The sequence below is a fragment of the Myxocyprinus asiaticus genome, chromosome 43 (genome assembly GCF_019703515.2).
Source record: "Myxocyprinus asiaticus isolate MX2 ecotype Aquarium Trade chromosome 43, UBuf_Myxa_2, whole genome shotgun sequence".
NCBI classification, from domain to species: Eukaryota; Metazoa; Chordata; class Actinopteri; order Cypriniformes; family Catostomidae; genus Myxocyprinus; species Myxocyprinus asiaticus.
In genome coordinates, this window is record NC_059386.1 from 10,977,450 (window position 1) to 10,995,785 (window position 18,336).

Sequence of the window (18,336 nt, forward strand, 5' to 3'; positions counted from 1 at the left end):
ACATGATTTTAGTGTGATAAAATCACTTACCAACCTTTTCTGTGTAAAGTTATAGCTAATTTTACAAATTTGTTGCCATGACAATGTAGCCTAATGTCAACAAACCCTAAAATTATGATTTAAACAACTTTATAGCTCAAATAATACATGAGTTTTAACAGAAGAATTCATGCAAGTGCTTTTATAAAATTATAAACTTCACATTTCTGCCTTTTAACCCTCCAAAACTTGGCTCCATTGACTTCCATTGTAAGTGCCTCACTGTTACTTCGATTTCTGCTTTTTAAAGAAAAAGACAGACGAGTTAAAATTATTTTCAGTGTTTCAATCAATATTATGCCACAAATGCTGTCGACTGATCTTAACTTGGATTGAACTCTGATTATTTCTTTAGGTAAACCTGACAAAACTGGCGTTTTTTGCAACACGTTTTTTTTGTTTTACACCTGGCGCCCCCTAGTGTTAAGTACTTACAAGGCAAAATAAATGGCACTGTAAATTTGTGCCGTGTAAATGTCATTGCCATCAAATTTAGGGTGGTGTCAGAAGTTTCTGGGGAGGCACAAGAACCCCCCCCCCCGTTCGTTTTTCGTACGAAGTTGTCATTATATTATGTTGCTTGTATCATATAACCAATCCACAGATTTTTTTTTTCTACTGTGTTGATTAAAATAAAATCTTCAACTTACCTTGTCAGCCACATTTAATGTACACCCCAAAACAGTATCAAACTTGAAACTCGATCAAAAAATATTCTCTTTTTGTTTTTTGTCCTCTGTAAGTGAAATTTTCATTAAGCTTTTTAACATTCGTTACTAATCCACATACCAAGTTGTAGCCACAATACCAGTTTGTGCGCTTGGTGGCGCTGCAACACCACATGAAAGCTCGTGTTTATGACGTCGATCTCTACACTAATTACCAGTAAAAAAAAGAAAAAAAAAAAAAGAAAAATGTATGCTAATTAAAGAAGCACCAGAGATGGTGTTAAAATATTTCACTGTGTAAGAAAGATCCATAAACAGATAATAAAGACAACAACCTCCAAGTCTGTTTAATTCAGAGATTCTTTATAGGGAAACATGTACACGGTTACCACATGAAACTATGATAAACATAAAAATATCTTTGAATATTGTAACAAATAGGTTAAGTACACAAAAACTATTATTACCATTTACCAAGAGCAAAAAAGAATAGCAAAAAACATTACAGAACAGGTCAGCCAGCGACATGCTCTTAATACACCCAGGAGATTTTAAAGCATGATAACACATTTCATTAAGGTTTCTGAGGTACATGAGATGAATATGTTTTCATTAGCATAATGTTACTGTCACAATGAGAATCCAGCCTCAAATTCAGCAATGTAAATCACAGATTACAAAAGTCCTTCAAAGTCTTCAGTGCCATCCATCCTTGTTAGGACATGATCCCAAAATAGCCATTTACATTCTACTGAGAGACGACCTACAACAATAAGAAACAAATGAATTAAGCGATTGAGCATTTTATTTGCAGTACTGACAGGTAAACATTCAGATAAACAAAAACAACAAAAAAAAAAAAAGACCGAAAGTGTTAACACCTGAGCGACCGGCGGGTGTCTCTCTCCAGGTTGTTTTCAGGACCTTCACTCTCATATGATGCCAGCTGAAGCTCTGGAATATATGAGGGAATTAGATTCAGCGTAACTTTACCTAGACTTGTTTGTTACCCATCAGTGTCTATGGTTAGCATCATAGGGCCATGACTCTTGTCAAATCAATGAGAAAAGAAGGGAGCGCTCACCATCCTCACTGAATACTGGTGCACTGATGAGATACTGCAGTGTTTTTCGGTCTCTCTCAAAAGGACAAATCACCTGCCTCCAGGACAGAAACTCACTCACTTGCTTGGCCAGCTCCCAAAATTTCTGCAACCAAAGAAAAGTAAAGTTTGATTATCTATGCAATACTTCAAGACTTCTTGCCAACCAAAAAAATGGAAGTTAAAGGGATAGTTCACCCAAAAAATAAAAATTCTCTCATCATTTACTCACCCTCATGCATCGCAGATGTGTATGACTTTCTTTCTTCTGCCGAACACAAAGATTTCTAGAAGAATATTTCAGCTCTGTAGGTCCATACAATGCAAGTGAATGGTGGCCAGAACTTTGAAGCTCCAAAAAGCAAATAAAGGCAGCATAAAAGTAATCCATACGACCCCAGTGGTTCAATATTTAAGTCCTGTTTAACTATAAATCTCCACTTTCACTTTCAAATTATTTCACATTCTAACGTGAAAGTGGAAATTTATAGTAAAACAGGACTTAAATATTGATCTGTTTCTCACCCAAAATGACTGCATTGCTTCAAAAGACATATTACACCACTGGGGTTGTATGGATTACTTTTATGCTGCCTTTATGTGCTTTTTGGAGTTTCAAAGTTCTGGCCACCATTCACTTGCATTGTATGGACCTACAGAGCTGAGATATTCTTCTAAAAATCTCTGTGTTCTGCAGAAGAAAGAAAGTCATACACATCTGCGATGGCATGAGGGTGAGTAAATGATGAGAGAATTTAAAATTTTTGGGTGAACCATCCCTTTAAGGGAAAACCAGAGTATGACAGGAGCGCAGAAAGTGGAGTTGTGCTTGATGCTTTGGCTTCTTTTGGAACGATTTGCACTAGCAGAGAAGAAATGCACACACTAACAGGCCAGTAAGTAAAATAGATAAACTACAGTCAAGCTATCCTTTTGAAGTAGATAGTTATTCTTTATTAGAATTTGAACTAACTACTTTGATCATTAATGCTACATTTTTTGTGGCTAACACGATCACAAACCAACTTGAAAATAAAAACAATAATAACAGGGTTCCCACTCTTTTCAAGGCACAAATTTACAGGATATTTCCAGGACATTTTATGCGGCCAACAAGTGTAATATTTAAGCAAAAACACATGCATCCATTTAAATCAAGCTTTTATTTTGGCATATATGTATTTTTGACAGTAGTTTCTCACCTCCAGATAAGCAGTTTGCTCCATATTTATATTTAAATAAATACATAGTCTGTATGTGCTGCACACTTCAAAGTGCTCTGTCTGTCATCTCACACACACATAAGAGTGCACGTGATGATCATGATTAGGTGTTTTCAGTGTATGAGCGGCCATCTCTATACATTCATTTTGAAGTGCGCATCACTTGCAGATTATTTATTTATTCAATTAAATCAGAGACTTTAAGTTTAATTATCACACTAGAACATATCACAATTTTAATTTGATTAACTGTACATTCAAACATTCATTTTCGTCTAAATATGTCATATTCCATGACATTCTGAGTTTTATTGCTAATGCCATTTTTATGACTAGATCCTGTGTTTTCCGCATACTACATGTGGTAACTGTGGTATAAAATGACTCAGATCGTTGAATTATTGAAAATTAATTTACATCCTGAGGTATTAAGGCTGAATCACCAACCCAGTGTGAATTAACTTTAAAAAAATAAATAAATAAATAAATAAATCAGTGGTCTGACTGTCATCGTTGTCTAAAGTTTATAACTCACAGGGATGCAAACTCATGAGGGTTGAAAAAGGTGAGAATCACTGATCCACGGACATGTTTTCTGGGGTTATTTTATTTTTTAAGAATAAGCTAAAAGCACCAACTTTAGCTATTTTAATGATTCAAGTATAGAAAATTCTGCACAACTGTGCAAAATTAGCTGCAAATATAAAGGGTATTTTGTTGTGGCTTGCTTCTGTTTCTCAAAGTTGTTCAGTTTCATTAATTTATTAGTTTAGTGACCACTTCTGGAGATGCCACTAGATGGCGACAAATGACCACCTTATGTGCAATGAGGGAGTCATTGAATTATTTTGAGCTGTTCACGACCATAATCTGCCAAGAGACTTTATAGTATTTAAGCATTATAAGAACAAAGAAGATCTATAATTTCTGTTCAGTTTGTGAAATGCAGAGCATGACTTTTCATCGAAAAAGACAACAATAATAGTTGAATAATATTAATGAGTATCAATAACGTCCTTATCTTCTCCTTTATTAAAATTAAACTGGGGGGAGGCTTCTGCCTCTCCGTGATGAACAAGGCAGACTCATGCTGATGCTGAAGCCATGCCCGTCTCATTCAGTCGGTCGGTACATAGTCGTACATGTACCAGGTCATTCAGTTTGTTTATGAATGAGAAGTTTCATAAGTGCCGCTTCTCACTGTGCATGTGCTGCTGTAGCCAAGCACGCGATTGGCTGTAGCTGTAATCAATCACAAGGGTGTAAGTGCCCTTAACCGTTGATGTTGTTTCACAATGCACAGCCGGCGGCACTGACAAAACGATATGAATGTGTGTATTTGACTCCTATTCCGAGTCCCGATCGTTACCATGTTTTTGTACATGTAATCTTGCTAGCAACACAGTTAAACTGTTTTATTCTACTGAAATATTTTCCAGGACATTTAGGTATTTTTCCAGTCAAAACTGCATTGCAAAATTCCAGGTTTTCCAGGATGCGTGGGAACCCTGAATAATAAATAATAATAATAATAATAATAATAGAAAAACACTTGCCTCAAAATTGATGTGGCCATTAGGTAATCTGTTGACACATCCTTCATTCAGAAAGTAGAGGTCTTTGATGAACAAGCTGAAGAATGGGATAACAATCTGAAAAGAGGAGAGGAAGTGGGTGAACTTATGTTAATTTGTTTTGTATATAAAAAAATTTATTTTTAAAAGTGGACACACAAAATTACCATTTCTTGGCTTGTGTGTGCTGTACTAGACCTCTGAGTGGCTCCACGCAGTGCAGTTCGGTAGTTATAGAAATTGCTAGATGGGTCCATTTGGTGCTAAGGTACCAAAACAAAAAGTAACTTTAATTCTGTACATACACGCACCTTTATTTTAATAATGCACATTGAGCTGACACCTAGTGGCATAGATGCAGCATCACGCAAAAACAGAAGTTCTCAGTTACAGATATCGTTGGAAAATGTGCTATTCGCAGTCAGCCAAGATTAATTTATTCTGCAAGTGAAAGTCATTTTCAGCCTGGTCATATGATCTCAACATGGCAGTGCTCATAAATGTGCATCCAGCACCATATGAAGAATAAAGCAGCTTTTTCCTCAAAGACTGATATGAGTTTTATCTCATGTGAGCAATATAATTTTAACATATTTAAAAAAATAAAATACTATTCATTTCTTAAAAGTTTAGCGGTGGACCATTAAACATACTGCATCTCTGTAAATAAAACTTAGTATCTCTGTTCCTCATGACTGCTTACGTACCACCAGGATGTCAAACTTGTCCATGTTGACTTTGTTCCAGGTTTTCTTCAGTCTGGAAACAGGGTTCATGTTCATCCCAGCTGCAAAATAATAACAAAAAAACAAAACATTATTTACATTATTATTATTATCAAATTTCAAACCAGACCACATTTTGTCTTTATTAATTTTTAATCATTTAGTAATTCACTGAAAATCTTAACATCCATCCTAGCTCTCAATCAAGTTACGACGTCTGATTCATGAATGCCTGGTTTTGTGAACTGGATCAGCCAATCCACTGAAAAGATACGAAGGAAAAAAAAAAAAACACGGTTCATCTTCAAATCAGACATCTACCTCTGGCGGACATCAAGATTTTCAACGAATAATAATTTTAAAAACAATTTCCCCACACAACACTATTGTATGACTTCAGAAAACTTGGAATATGGCACACAAGTCATTTGGACCACTTTTGTAAATCTTTTATTTTTAAAGTTTGAAAGCTCCAGACCTCATTCATTGTAATTTGGCAAAGAGCGACTAGTACATTATTATATATATATATATATATTAAAAGAAAGTCATACAGGCCTGAAACAACATGAGGGTGAATAAATAATGGCAGAATGTTCATTTTTATGGAATTATTCTTGTAGTATTTGGTTTAAAAATGGATAATAAAATCATTTTTTTAAATATATTAATTAATATGCAACAACAATATAGTTGTGAACATGTACTCACTAATAATAGCCATCAGGGAGTTGAAGTTGCCAATGTTGAAGCATTCCTGTGCCACATCTATAAAGAACTCCAACACTCTTGCTCTGTGTTTCTTCTTTACAGGCTGTAGTAGAGACACATCAGCAGAGGGCAGCATAGTGTCAATTATAGCAAATCACGGTACAATTACATAGATAACATTGGTGATCATTAGTAAATCATACAGTTATAAGGATCACTATATTTTTAAAATGTTCTCACCATGCAAATTTCTGTGGCTACCAGGTAACTCAGTCTGTTGAACCATTCAACATAAGCCTCCAGGTTACTCGCTTTCCTTTTACTAAAGAAACTCTGAAAAACATTACATTGGTTTGCTTGTCAATCCACTGAAACAAATTTTAAGGTAATTTCAAACCACTGCAATCAATACACTTTTTTTCTTATATGTGGCCGGTTTACAATAAATGCATGCTCTTAAATGTGTGCCATGTGGTCTGATATAATTTAGAATCATTTGAAACCATTCACCCACAATCTATTAACCAGTGTCTTATGTAATCTTTTGAGTACAGCTGCTGCTTACTTTATGGTTGTCCGAAGGTCTCTTCTGTGCAAACGCTCGAACAAATTCTTCAGGGCCAATATATAGGAGTCTCTCCTATAAAAACAAATGGCAGGACTATGAAATCATTTATATGAACTGGTTTCTATTGAGAATTCATATGGGTTTGGAGCTACATGAGGGTGTGTATATATGATGACAGAATATATATTTGCACACTGTTAGCTTAGCAGCATGCTAACATCTGACTGTTAAATCAATTGCAAAAAAGCTCAAAGTAACACACTGATAGCTTAGCTGCATGCTAACATCCAACTCTTTTGAATCAATTGAGTAGCACGTTGCTTAGCAACATGTTAACGTCAAACTTTGTTAAATCAATTGCTATTAATGCACCTTTCAAGTGGAGTTAGAAATATCATTATTAGAGTTCTGAGCACATGAATGACTAAGCAAAGTCTTATTTACAAGTGGGAAGCTCTGAATTATAGATCAGTGGTTCACCATGTGTGATCTGTGCAAATGACAATAAAAAAACTAAAGACAAACTTTGAGTGAACCATCCATTCAAGCAACAATGGACCCAAAACACATGGAGGTGTGTTGGCACTCACCATCTCAATGTGTGTGAGTTGCTGGGCAAAGACGAATGGATCATCGCACAGATTCAGAACACACTCATCTCTGCGCACTAACTGCTGCTTGGACTTCAAGACGACTGGTCTCTCTAAGGCAGCGGTGGCCCTGGATGTCGCCAGCGACTCTTCGTACTGTCCGAGGGTGGTCAGCTTGCGTAAGAGACGCTGAATGAGTCTCTGCATGGCCCTCCGTGAGAGCTACATAAAAACAACAGAACCATTTCCAATGTCAGCATAATAAGCATTGCAATTCATGTTTGTAGCCAAAAATGACATTTGGTAACTTAATGGTGACCGTAAGCAGTGTTGTTTATATTACAGCATGTTCAAAAAGGTAAAGCATCACTGGGGTATGAAGCCAAAAGGACACGCATGCAAATCTGGGCGTACGTGCAAATCTGATGGATTAACTGCCAATTGGCTCTAAACCTCTGTCATGTTGTTGTCCAATATACTGATATATTTGGTCTGTTTCAAAAACCAAGCTGTCTACAGAGGCAGCATATTAAGGCAATAGGTGCCCTCCTATTGCCTTAATATAATATTTTTTTACCCTATAAAACATGTTTTATAGGGTAAAAAAACATAATTCTGCCTCCTCAGAAACATCTGGCCAAATTCTATTGCATGTGCCCTTCATAGCAAAGACAGTCCTTAAACACATTGCAAAGAGATCAATGAAAAATTACACAACATGCCGGATGAGGTGAGAGTAATGTTTATTACAAAAAACTAATTTAAAAAATCGAAAAGTACCAAAAAAATTATTGATCAGTGTCAATAAAAATACAACATTTTACCCAACATATGTGCATGCTATTAAAGCTCATTAAAGTAGTGCAATGTTAGCTTAGCAACATGCTAACATCAAACTCTGTTGAATCAACTGCATTAAAAGTTAATAAAGTGGCACACTGACAGCTTAGCAGCATGCTAACATCAAACTCTGTTGAATCAATTGCTATTAAAGGGATAGTTCACCCAAAAATAAATTTGAAGTGATCCAGTTAGTTTTGGGTGAGAACAGACCAAAATGTAACTCCTTTTTCACTGTACAGCTTTCCATTGCAGTCTCTAAGCACGATCGATCATGATTTCAAGATCGATTACACTGAAATAGAGCTCGAAATCATGATCGAGACTAAAAAACTGGAGTCTTATGGATTACTTTAATGCTGATTTATCTCTTTTTTGGAGCTTTTGGAGTGCTGGTCACTATTCACTTTCATTGTATGGACCTACAGAGCTAAAATATTCTTCTAAAAATCTTAATTTGTGTTCATCTGAAAAAAGAAAAGTCACACATATCTGGGATGGCATGAGGGTGAGTAATTTTTGGGTGAACTATCCCTTTAATGCACCCTCCAAAAGACATTAGAAATATCGTTATTAGAGTTCCGAGCATATGAATGGCCAAGCGAAGTCTTTTTTACGAGTGGGAAACTCTAGATTCTAGATCAGTGGTTCCCAACCTGGGGTCCAAAATCACCACTGTTCTAGATTACTGGAGTTGCATCATTGGAAGGGGCGTGTCGACTTGAAAGATGATAGAAAGCAATGATTTTGCAAAGTTATTTCAATTTCAGTGCTGTTTTTCAATAATACTAATTTGTTATATGACAGTTAACTAATGACTGTCAGTTAAAGCGAATTAAACAATAATTTGTTAGAATCATGCATTAATAAATCATACAGGTCATGTAAAAGTGATGGAGGTGTATTCACTTATGCTTATATACAACAGAAAAAGAAGCTTTTGTCATTGTTTTTTGTGTATTTGTTTAAGTTTGGTTTCTTCCATATTCTGTTTCCGACTTGAATGAGTGACTTGCATAATAAAAAATGCCCGACTGGGACATAGGAGCTTCCCATGTGCATTTAAAGGCAGCAGAAAGCGTATTAACATAGCGCACTGTAAGCTTAGCAACATGCTAACGTGACACTGTTGAATCAACTGGGAATTCAGTCCCCCCATGCAGAGCGCTTTTTGCTTGGCAAACAAAGCTTTTGCCTATGTAGAGCATTATGAATCTGTCACTTATGAGGTTTTCGTGACCGTTAGGGTGCCAAATACGTAGGCAGTAAGCAGCTCACAAAGTTTTGGATCAGAGCTATTTTTTGTTTGTTTGTCATTCAACACCATGCCAGATTCCGTGGCTATTTTCATGGCGAAAATCAAGTTAAAATACAACAAAGGTATAGTGATTAAAAACCTATACAAGGTTTTTAAGATCTATTTTCAGAGCTATTGTAACACCAACACGTCAGTATAGTAAATTATTCATACCGGCTGTTTAGAATTTAGTCATACTTATTAATTTACTCATTCAAGTGTGCTAGCGGCAAAATTCTATTCAAGAAATCTGATAACATAATGCAATATTGCAATCATGATGTTTCATCATCCATTCAGGTCTATCAGTTTAGAACAAAGGCTGGTTACCTCATCTCCAAAGGCAAGGCGATGGGTCATTTCTTTCAAACTGCGCATCATATGCTCATCCCTGAAGTCATACGGAAAGGTCTCTGTCCATTCTGTGAGCAGCTGCACGATTTTCGGTGCTATTTCCCGTATTCTTTTCTATTGAGTAAATGCAGGACAATTTAACACTTCAAGCGTGGCCTTGTGAGTCATTTACACTAAGATTAGTAATGAGTATGTTAGTTGCTTAAATCTGACGTAACACCAGGGAGAGACATATAATCAAGGGTAATTCACTTAATCATAATTCTAAGGAGCACCAGTACAGGTGTGTGTGCATTTTAAAGTAGAGCTGTAATTAATATAGAATTCAACTGATGTGCTGTCCCACCATCACAGGTGTGAATCAGCTTTTTCACAATCAATGGCTTTAAACGTGGCTCCAATCATAATCAATTACTGTTTTGAATTTTGTTTTTGTTTTTATCTTAAGTGTTACATAATGTGAAGCTGATTTTGTACCAATGCCAGCATGTACCTTATCTGTCTGTGGGTCACCAACTCTATGATGGTCCACACTCAGGTAACAGACATGGGACATTAATTCAAACGGATGCAGGAAGAGACGGGAGCTCAGTAGAAAGGTGAAAACATAAGATCTCTGAAAATTCAAAGTTTCAAATGTCAGTCTCAATCTTTTCCATCAACTGTAACATGGGTTATAAGATAAAAGCAAATCAAAAAGTCTGTCTACTTACGTCAGGGTAATAGTCCACAGTAGGGACCAAGAGCTGTATTAGGGCTTCCAGAGATCCTGACACAAGCTTGTTATCACGATAGTGCAACCCTCCATAGTTTTCCTCCACTGGCTGCCGGTGACTATGGCTGCTGCTGTAAGTGCTAGGACTGAATTTGCCTGAATATGGAGTTGTCTGTGGCATGTTCATCCTATAGACGGAAATCAATTAGTCAGTAAAGGAAATTGAAATTAACACCTGTCACCAGCCAAACGCAGTTCCTTTTTGCAAATTGGCAGGTAATTTTGCTAATCTACTTGCCAATGTGGCGGGCGACCAGTTAAAAGGTTTAGATTGACATTGGCATTCAATTAAATTGTTTTTCTTTCTAGTATTTTAAAAAAGAACAAAAAAGAATAACAGAAGTAGACCACTGAAGTGGACAAAAAGCCCACTTTTAAGGCGAGGGCCGTGTGAATGCAAATAGAACTGTTATTTATTTGGTTCACATAAGGTTTTTGATGGTTTGTTGAATAGACTTTATATTTAATTTTTATGAAAAAAGACTGTGAGGGAAAGAAGTAAAGTCTCCTCAACTGCATGCACTGTATAAAGCTGAATAAAGCTCCTAGATCACAAATAAGTTTCACAACTCGTGTTTTCTGGAGTTTTTCGTCTACTGAAAATTTTTGGAAAGATGTTTTTTCAGTCATTGTTTTCTCAGCTCATTTGTCACCAGCTACTGGAATAAATATTCAGTCTTCAGAAATGGCACCGAACGAATCCAGAGTGCATCTGTCCGCATCCCGCAAGACTATAAGAAGAGCCCACTACATGGCACCCCCACTCCCTTGTTTCACAAAGGTATTTTATTGATTGAAAGAACTTTTAAAATCCTATGCAAACCCTGTATAATTCATGTTGTCTAAACTATGTAAATATGACAAGAATAATTTTTAAATGGTATGTCACATATCATATTATTAAACCGAAGATATAAAAGGTGAATTTGAACACTTCTCTGTTCTTTTCCCACCCAGTTAGCTCACAAGCTAGCTGGTTAGCCTATTAGCTTAGCATCTTCTTCTACTCTTAATTTGAATGTTTCTACTCACTTTCGCCACCTAGTGATATGTATTATTGTATTCAATAGAACTTTTACGCTGCGTTATATTGAATGGTTTTAAAAACTTTTCATTATTTAATATTTGTGTTTAGGGTTAACAACAAAGATAGGGATAGGCGTGGGATTGCTGCACTACTCCAAATAAACACAACAAAGTTTATAAATGTGACATCCAGCTGTTTCAACTGCAAGACTTCAAGGAATAGTTCACCCAAAAATGAAACTTCTCTCATCATTTAGTCACCCTCATACCATCCCAGATGTGTATGACATTCTTCTGCTGAACACAAAGATTTTTAGAAGAATATTTCAGCTCTGTAGGTCCATACAATGCAAGTGAATGGTGACCAAACTTTAAAGCTCCAAAAAGCACATAAAGGCAGCATGAAAGTGATCCATAAGACTCCAGTGGTTAAATCCATATCTTCTGAAACAACCCAATCGATTTTGAGTTAGAACAGACAACTCCTATAACTCCTTTTTCACTATGAATATTGACATCTGCGGTCTCCTTTGCGATCATGATTTTAAGCTCGATTTAACTTCCTAGCGGCACTTAGTGCTCTCACAAGCACTTCAAAGTTCTGGTCACCATTCACTTGCATTGTATGGACCTACAGAGCCGAAATATTCTTTTAAAAATCTTCATTTGTGTTTTGCATTAGGAAGAAAGTCATTGACATCTGTGATGGCATGAGGGTGAGTAAATGATGAGATAATTGTTATTTTTTGGAGAACTATTCCTCTCAGCATTTCCCCAGTTACTTGAAGGGGGAGTGCCTTGTAGTAGTCTTGCTGGACCTAGACATGCTCATTAAACAACAGTATAAATGATGAGATTGTAAGTCTATTCCTCACAGCCTCGCTTTCATTTCTGTAAAAAAAATAAAAAAATTTACACTGGAAATAAAATGGGAAAAACTAGTTAATTTTCAACCCTGCAAGTCTGCCACCTTCTCTAAAGCACCAGCATACTACATATTCTCTTAACTCTAACACTGTTATTGGATTAAGGAAGAGTCCTGTTGTCAGTCACACAGGTTTAATGGCACGAGTCTTTTCTTGAACCACTTATCTCCTTTACGGAGTTCAACATTACGCATTCTGAATGACACACATATTCTATCCTATTCTATGCAGTAGACAATACAGAGGGAAGAATTTTCCATTTACAATTTAAATGAAAACAGAATGACGCTGACGTGTATGGCGTCATGGCTATTCCTTTAATAACACTTAAATGTACATTTCAAATGACCAGTCAAAACGTTCAAATGCCAAACGTTCCAAAAACAATTACTGAAAACGATGCTTTTATGACGACTAGCAGAGTTCGTGCGAGCATTGTCGAACGAGTCTCGCGCTTTTCCTTGTTCTTTATTCATATGAAAGGTGACTTCCCTTGAGACGCGTAGTAAACAAACAACTGCACTGCAAACTTCTCTGAACAAATCATATTGAACAGGGACGAGCTACAGAAGTTGGTGTCCATTTATGAATTAGAACGTACATACATTAAAAAAAAAAAGGATCTTCAAAACAGGAAGGAGCTCGTGCAGTCAGTGGAATTAAACGAAACCTACCTTTAACTACCACTGACTCATCAAACCAGACTGGAAATCACAGACTGACTAAGTGCAATCACTCTTACACATGCATGAGAAACACAAGCGAAAGTTAAACATGTTTGAACAGTCAAAACAGACTGATTAAAAACACTTCTGACACCTGGAAGAAGATTATTCTGGAACTGCTGAATTAAAGAAATTGAAAAAATACAGTGAAGTAAATGTCTTTTTTTAGAGAGAGAGAATAACATTTGCAAATTAGAACAATAACTGTACTGCCTGACTGCACAATTAAACATATTAAGTATGGATATCTAGGCTTTTTATGCACCAACGGCAGCTTGACATTGTCATTTTAAAAGTTATTTGAAAGACTGTGATTTGCTGAACGCCGTAAACTTACCACAAAATTAAAATGACAAAATGAAAATAAAGTTAATGACTGCGATATCCAAGGAAGTCCAACAAAAAGCCTTGAAAACGCCCCAGATCAAGTTGCTTTCTTTTACAATGAATGACCGCCGATAGTCTTATCTAATATTCTGTGTCGCGCGAAGTAAATAATCAATTCATGGCTAACGTGGCGCTAACTGGTACTTTGTTGTGATCGATTGTCCCCATTGTTTCTGTAATAATCCAGATCGTGAACATGAGAAGATACTAATATCAAATTCCTTCAACACCGAAAGCATAAGAAGGAAAACCGGAAAATGCGGTCTCGCCCACAAAAAAAGACTGACCAATCAGAGGTAGGAACCAACAAATTGAATTTTCCGAGTGATCTTATTGGCCAGTTCGACGTCCATCAACTCCCGAGACGCGCGCTGACAAAAATCAGTAAACAAGAGTGGGTGTTTTCAGAAGTGTAATTTTGCCAAGACTGCCTGCATCAGATTCTTCGAAAATACATAAATATCCAGTCATTTTGATTAAGCGAGTTGCTATATTTTGTCAGATATTGGCTTATATGCTTTAATCATTCGGTATCATAATATAAAGATATCATTCATATCATAATATAGCCTAAAATGAGCTAACCGATAAACAGAGCTCAGGTGAACACAAATATCCAGTATTCCCAAGGTAAACACAGCCTTCATACTCTTTCTAGAACAGCATATTTTTAATGTCTGTGGGTGTGGTCAATATAGCCATTCCAAGTGGGAGTTTTGTGTTATATAAATGTTGAATTACATCAACGCAGTGGTTTGAGCTGAAAGTCACATTTTGTCAGTAGGTGGATTTTATTTTGAGCCCAAACCTCCACAAAGCGTCTGTATAATTCACCCCTGCGAGGCTTTTACTGAATGATGCGTTTCGCCCACACTGATGAGAGGTACCTGGATGCGGTGAGTGCTTCCAGTTTGACTTGAGCTCAGTAAAGTGCTTCAAGCTGAAGCCAGTGTTGAATTCCACCCACGGTGCTAAAGCCCTCAAACCCTCTGGCCCTTGCAGTGCTTCAACTACAGAAGAGCTGAATATCGCATGTGGTAAACATACATCTTCAGCTAACACCCACAAAGACTCAGCCAACAGAGCAGAACCCTATGGGGACTCCAATCTTTCATATCTCCAAACTAGCTGGTGATGATGTTGCACTTTATAGACTGGAGTTACATAACTGGATCTACGTCAGTGTGCACTTCACAAGAAAGTTTCCTTTGCTATTTTTCTTTCTGCAAAACATGCAACCGCAATGTTGTGACCTTTTCAAACAGAATATCAAGTTTTCTACATAAAGCAGCTTGATTCTTCCGCTTTTATCAGTATAACAATACTCAAAGCATCTGCAATTAATTGGAATAAGGTTAAAAGGTTAGTTTACCTGAAAATGATCAGAATCAGAATGAGCTTTATTGTCAAGTGTTCTCATGTACACAAGGAATTTGTTGGTGATAGAGAAACAAGTGCACACAGAACATTAGAGTGAGACACAGAATATAAAACAAGGTAAGAGTATAAATAGACACACAAATAATAGGACATAGAATGGCGTATGTACATGTGCAAGTGGTAATGTATGTGCAAGGTAGGGGTATGTACAGTTATTGAATTAAATATGTGAATTTACATATGGACATGAGATATTTACATTATTGCACTATGGGGGAGTTCTGAGGCAGTTTTTCATGTGGAAAATGGCCTGAGGGTAAAAACTGTTCTTGTGCCTGAATGTCCTTGTGCTATGTAGCGCCGGCCAGAGGGCAACAGTTCAAAGAGGGAGTGGGCAGGGTGTGTGGGGTCCAAAGTGATTCTACCTGCACGTTTCCTAACTCTGGAGACATACAGGTCTTGGAGGGTGGGCAGGGGGGCACCAATAATCCTCTCATCAGTCCTGACTGTCCATTGTAGTTTCCTTCTGTCTGATTTGGTGGCTGAACCAAACCAGACAGTTATAGATGTACACAGGACAGACTCAATGACGGCTGAGTAGAACTGTATCAGCAGTGCCTGTGGCAGGTTGAACTTCCTCAGCTGGCGAAGGAAGTACAACCTCTGCTGAGCCTTCTTCACAATGGCATCTATGTGGGTGTCCCACTTCAGGTCCTGAGAGATGGTAGAGCCCAGGAACCTGAATGACTCCACTGCTGCCACAGTGCGGTTCAGGATTGTGAGGGGGAGATTTCTCCTGAAGTCCACTATCATCTCCACTGTTTTGAGCGTATGCAGCTCAAGGTTGTTGTGATCACACCAGACAGCCAGCTGTTCAACCTCCCATCTGTATGCAGACTCGTCACTGTCGCGGATGAGGCAGATGACCGTGGTGTTGTCTGCAAACTTCAGGAGCTTGACAGTGGGGTCCTTTGCAGTGCAGTCATTCATGTACAGGGAGAAGAGCAGTGGAGAGAGAACGAATCCCTGAGGAGCACCAGTGCTAATAGCGAGGGTCCTGGATGTGAGTTTCCCCAGTCTCACTAGCTGCTGCCTGTCTGTCAGAAAGCTGGTGATCCATCGGCAGATTGGGGTGGGCACGGAGAGCTGGATCAGTTTGGTTGAGAGAAGATCAGGCATGATGGTATTGAGGGCTGAACTGAAGTCCACAAATAGGATCCTTGCATAAGTCCCAGGTCTGTCGAGGTGTTGCAGGATATAATGCAGTCCCATATTCACAGCATCATCCACAGACCTTTTTGCTCGTTAAGCAAACTGAAGGGGGTCTATCAGGGGTCCAGTGATGTCATTCAGGTAGACCAAAACCAGTCTTTCAGACGACTTTATGACCACAGATGTGAGAGCGACAGGTCTGTAGTCATTAAGTCCTGTGATTTTGGGTTATTTGGGGACCGGAATGATGGTGGAGCGTTTGAAGCAGCAGGGAACTTCACACTGCTCCAGTGATCTATTGAAGATCTGTATGAAAATGGGGGGCCAGTTGGTCAGTGCAGAACTTTAGACAGGCAGGTGAAACACTGTCTGGGCCTGAAGCTTTCCAAGTCTTTTGTTTCCGAAAGACCCGGCACACATCCTCCTCACAGATCATAAGTGAAGATTGAGTAGCAGGAGGGGGAGGAGGGGAGTTCCAGGAGGTGTTGGTGTGTGTGTGTGAAGTGAAGATCAGAGCAGGGGAGGGGTGTGAGACTGGGCTTTTCAAACCTGCAGTAAAACACTGTAACGGGTAAAGTCTCTGCTTAAGGGAAAGGAGGAGGCGGGAACAAGCTGAGCAGTCAACATGAACTTTTAATGGTATAAAGAAACTGAAACATAACATAAAACACACAGACACGCACACACACAGCAGCCGCGTGCATCTCTCTCTCTCTCTCTCTGGCATCCCGGCTCTTCCTTTATCCCTCTCCTGCTGATTAGGCAATTCGGTGCTGGGCGTGCATCCTCACGGCCCAGCCACGCCCTCCTCCTCGTCTCACTCCTCCACCACCTGATTCAGGCCAGGGCGCCATCTGGAAAGTTTTACCCCCCATCTCTGGAGGGGAGACGCTGCCCTTCCGGATGTTCCGCCACCCGATGGTCTTGAGAATCTGTGAGAGAAATGAGGGGAGGGGAGAGGGAAAGAGCGAGTGGGAGAGAGGGAGGAGAGAGAAAAAAACTGGCTTGCTGGTCCCCGAACACACTGTTGACTGGTCCTCAGCCAGCTGTGCAGCGATCCTCTGTGACACTGGGCGATGGCACTGGACCTCGCCTCCTGGCAGATGGCAGCAGGCTCCTCCGCCTCCCAGCAGACATCAGCGGGCTCCTCCGCCTTCTGGCGAACTGCTCCAGTACCACCGGACCATACCTCCTCAGCCTCGCAACCCTCCATCAGTGGCGAGGGCTCTCCGACAGCGCATCCCTCCTCCATCCCGGATTTCAGCACCAATGTAATGGGTAAAGTCTCTGTTTTTTTTTTGTTTGTTTTTTTTCACCCAATTTGGAATGCCCAATTCCCAATGCGCTTTTATGTCCTCGTGGTCGCGTAGTGATTCGCCTCAATCCGAGTGGTGGAGGACGAATCCCAGCATCTGAGACTATCAACCCACGCATCTTATCACGTGGTTTGTTGAGCGCGTTGCCACGGAGACATAGCGTGTATGGAGGCTTCACGCCATCCACCGCAGCATCCACGCTCAACTCGCCACGCGCCCTACCGAGAACAAACCAGATTATAGCGACCACAAGGAGGTTACCCCATGTGACTCTACCCTCCCTAGCAACTGGGCCAATTTGGTTGCTTAGGAGACCTGGCTGGAGTCACTCAGCACGCCCTGGGATTCGAACTAGCGAACTCCAGGGGTGTTAGCCAGCGTCTTTTTACCACTGAGCTACCCAGGCCCCCAAGTCTCTGCTTAAAGGAAAGAAAGAGGCGGGAACCAGCTGAGTAGTCAACGTAAACTTTTAATGGTATAAAGAAACTAAAACATAACAAAACACACATGCACACACACACACAGCGGCCACGTTCGTCTCTCTCTCTCTCTCTCTCTCTGGTGTTCCCGGCTCCTCCTTTATCCCTCTCCCGCTGATTAGGCAACTCAGCACCAGGCGTGCATCCTCATGGCCCGGCCACGCCCTCCTCCTCGTCACAAACACATTCAGTTCATCAGCCATTAGTTGACTCTCTACAGAGCGAGGGGGAGGTGTCTTGTACTTGGTGATGCTTTTCAGGCCTTTCCACATAGATGCAGGATCGTTGGCTGAAAACAGTTTTTTTTTTTTTTTTCAGCTTTTCAGAGTAGCTTCTTTTAGCCACTCTGATTTCCTTAGTCAGTGTGTTTCTGGCCTGGTTGTACAATATTTTATCCCCACTTCTGTAAACATCCTCTT

General features: G+C 39.1%; 1 protein-coding gene across 1 annotated transcript; it reads right to left on the reverse strand.

Annotated features, from left to right (window-relative positions):
• Positions 1–1,055: 1,055 nt before the first annotated feature.
• Positions 1,056–13,774, reverse strand: LOC127433466 (ras-GEF domain-containing family member 1B-B). The gene is made up of 14 exons (XM_051685407.1): positions 13,481–13,774; positions 10,405–10,594; positions 10,185–10,307; positions 9,668–9,805; positions 7,201–7,422; positions 6,608–6,682; positions 6,283–6,375; positions 6,043–6,145; positions 5,314–5,393; positions 4,774–4,869; positions 4,589–4,684; positions 1,792–1,915; positions 1,589–1,661; positions 1,056–1,470 (listed from the first exon to the last, which is right to left on the reverse strand). The coding sequence occupies exons 2-14, from the start codon at positions 10,591–10,593 to the stop codon at positions 1,449–1,451; spliced, it is 1,434 nt and encodes a 477-aa protein (XP_051541367.1). The 5' UTR covers position 10,594; positions 13,481–13,774; the 3' UTR covers positions 1,056–1,448.
• Between the last annotated feature and the right edge of the window lie 4,562 nt (positions 13,775–18,336).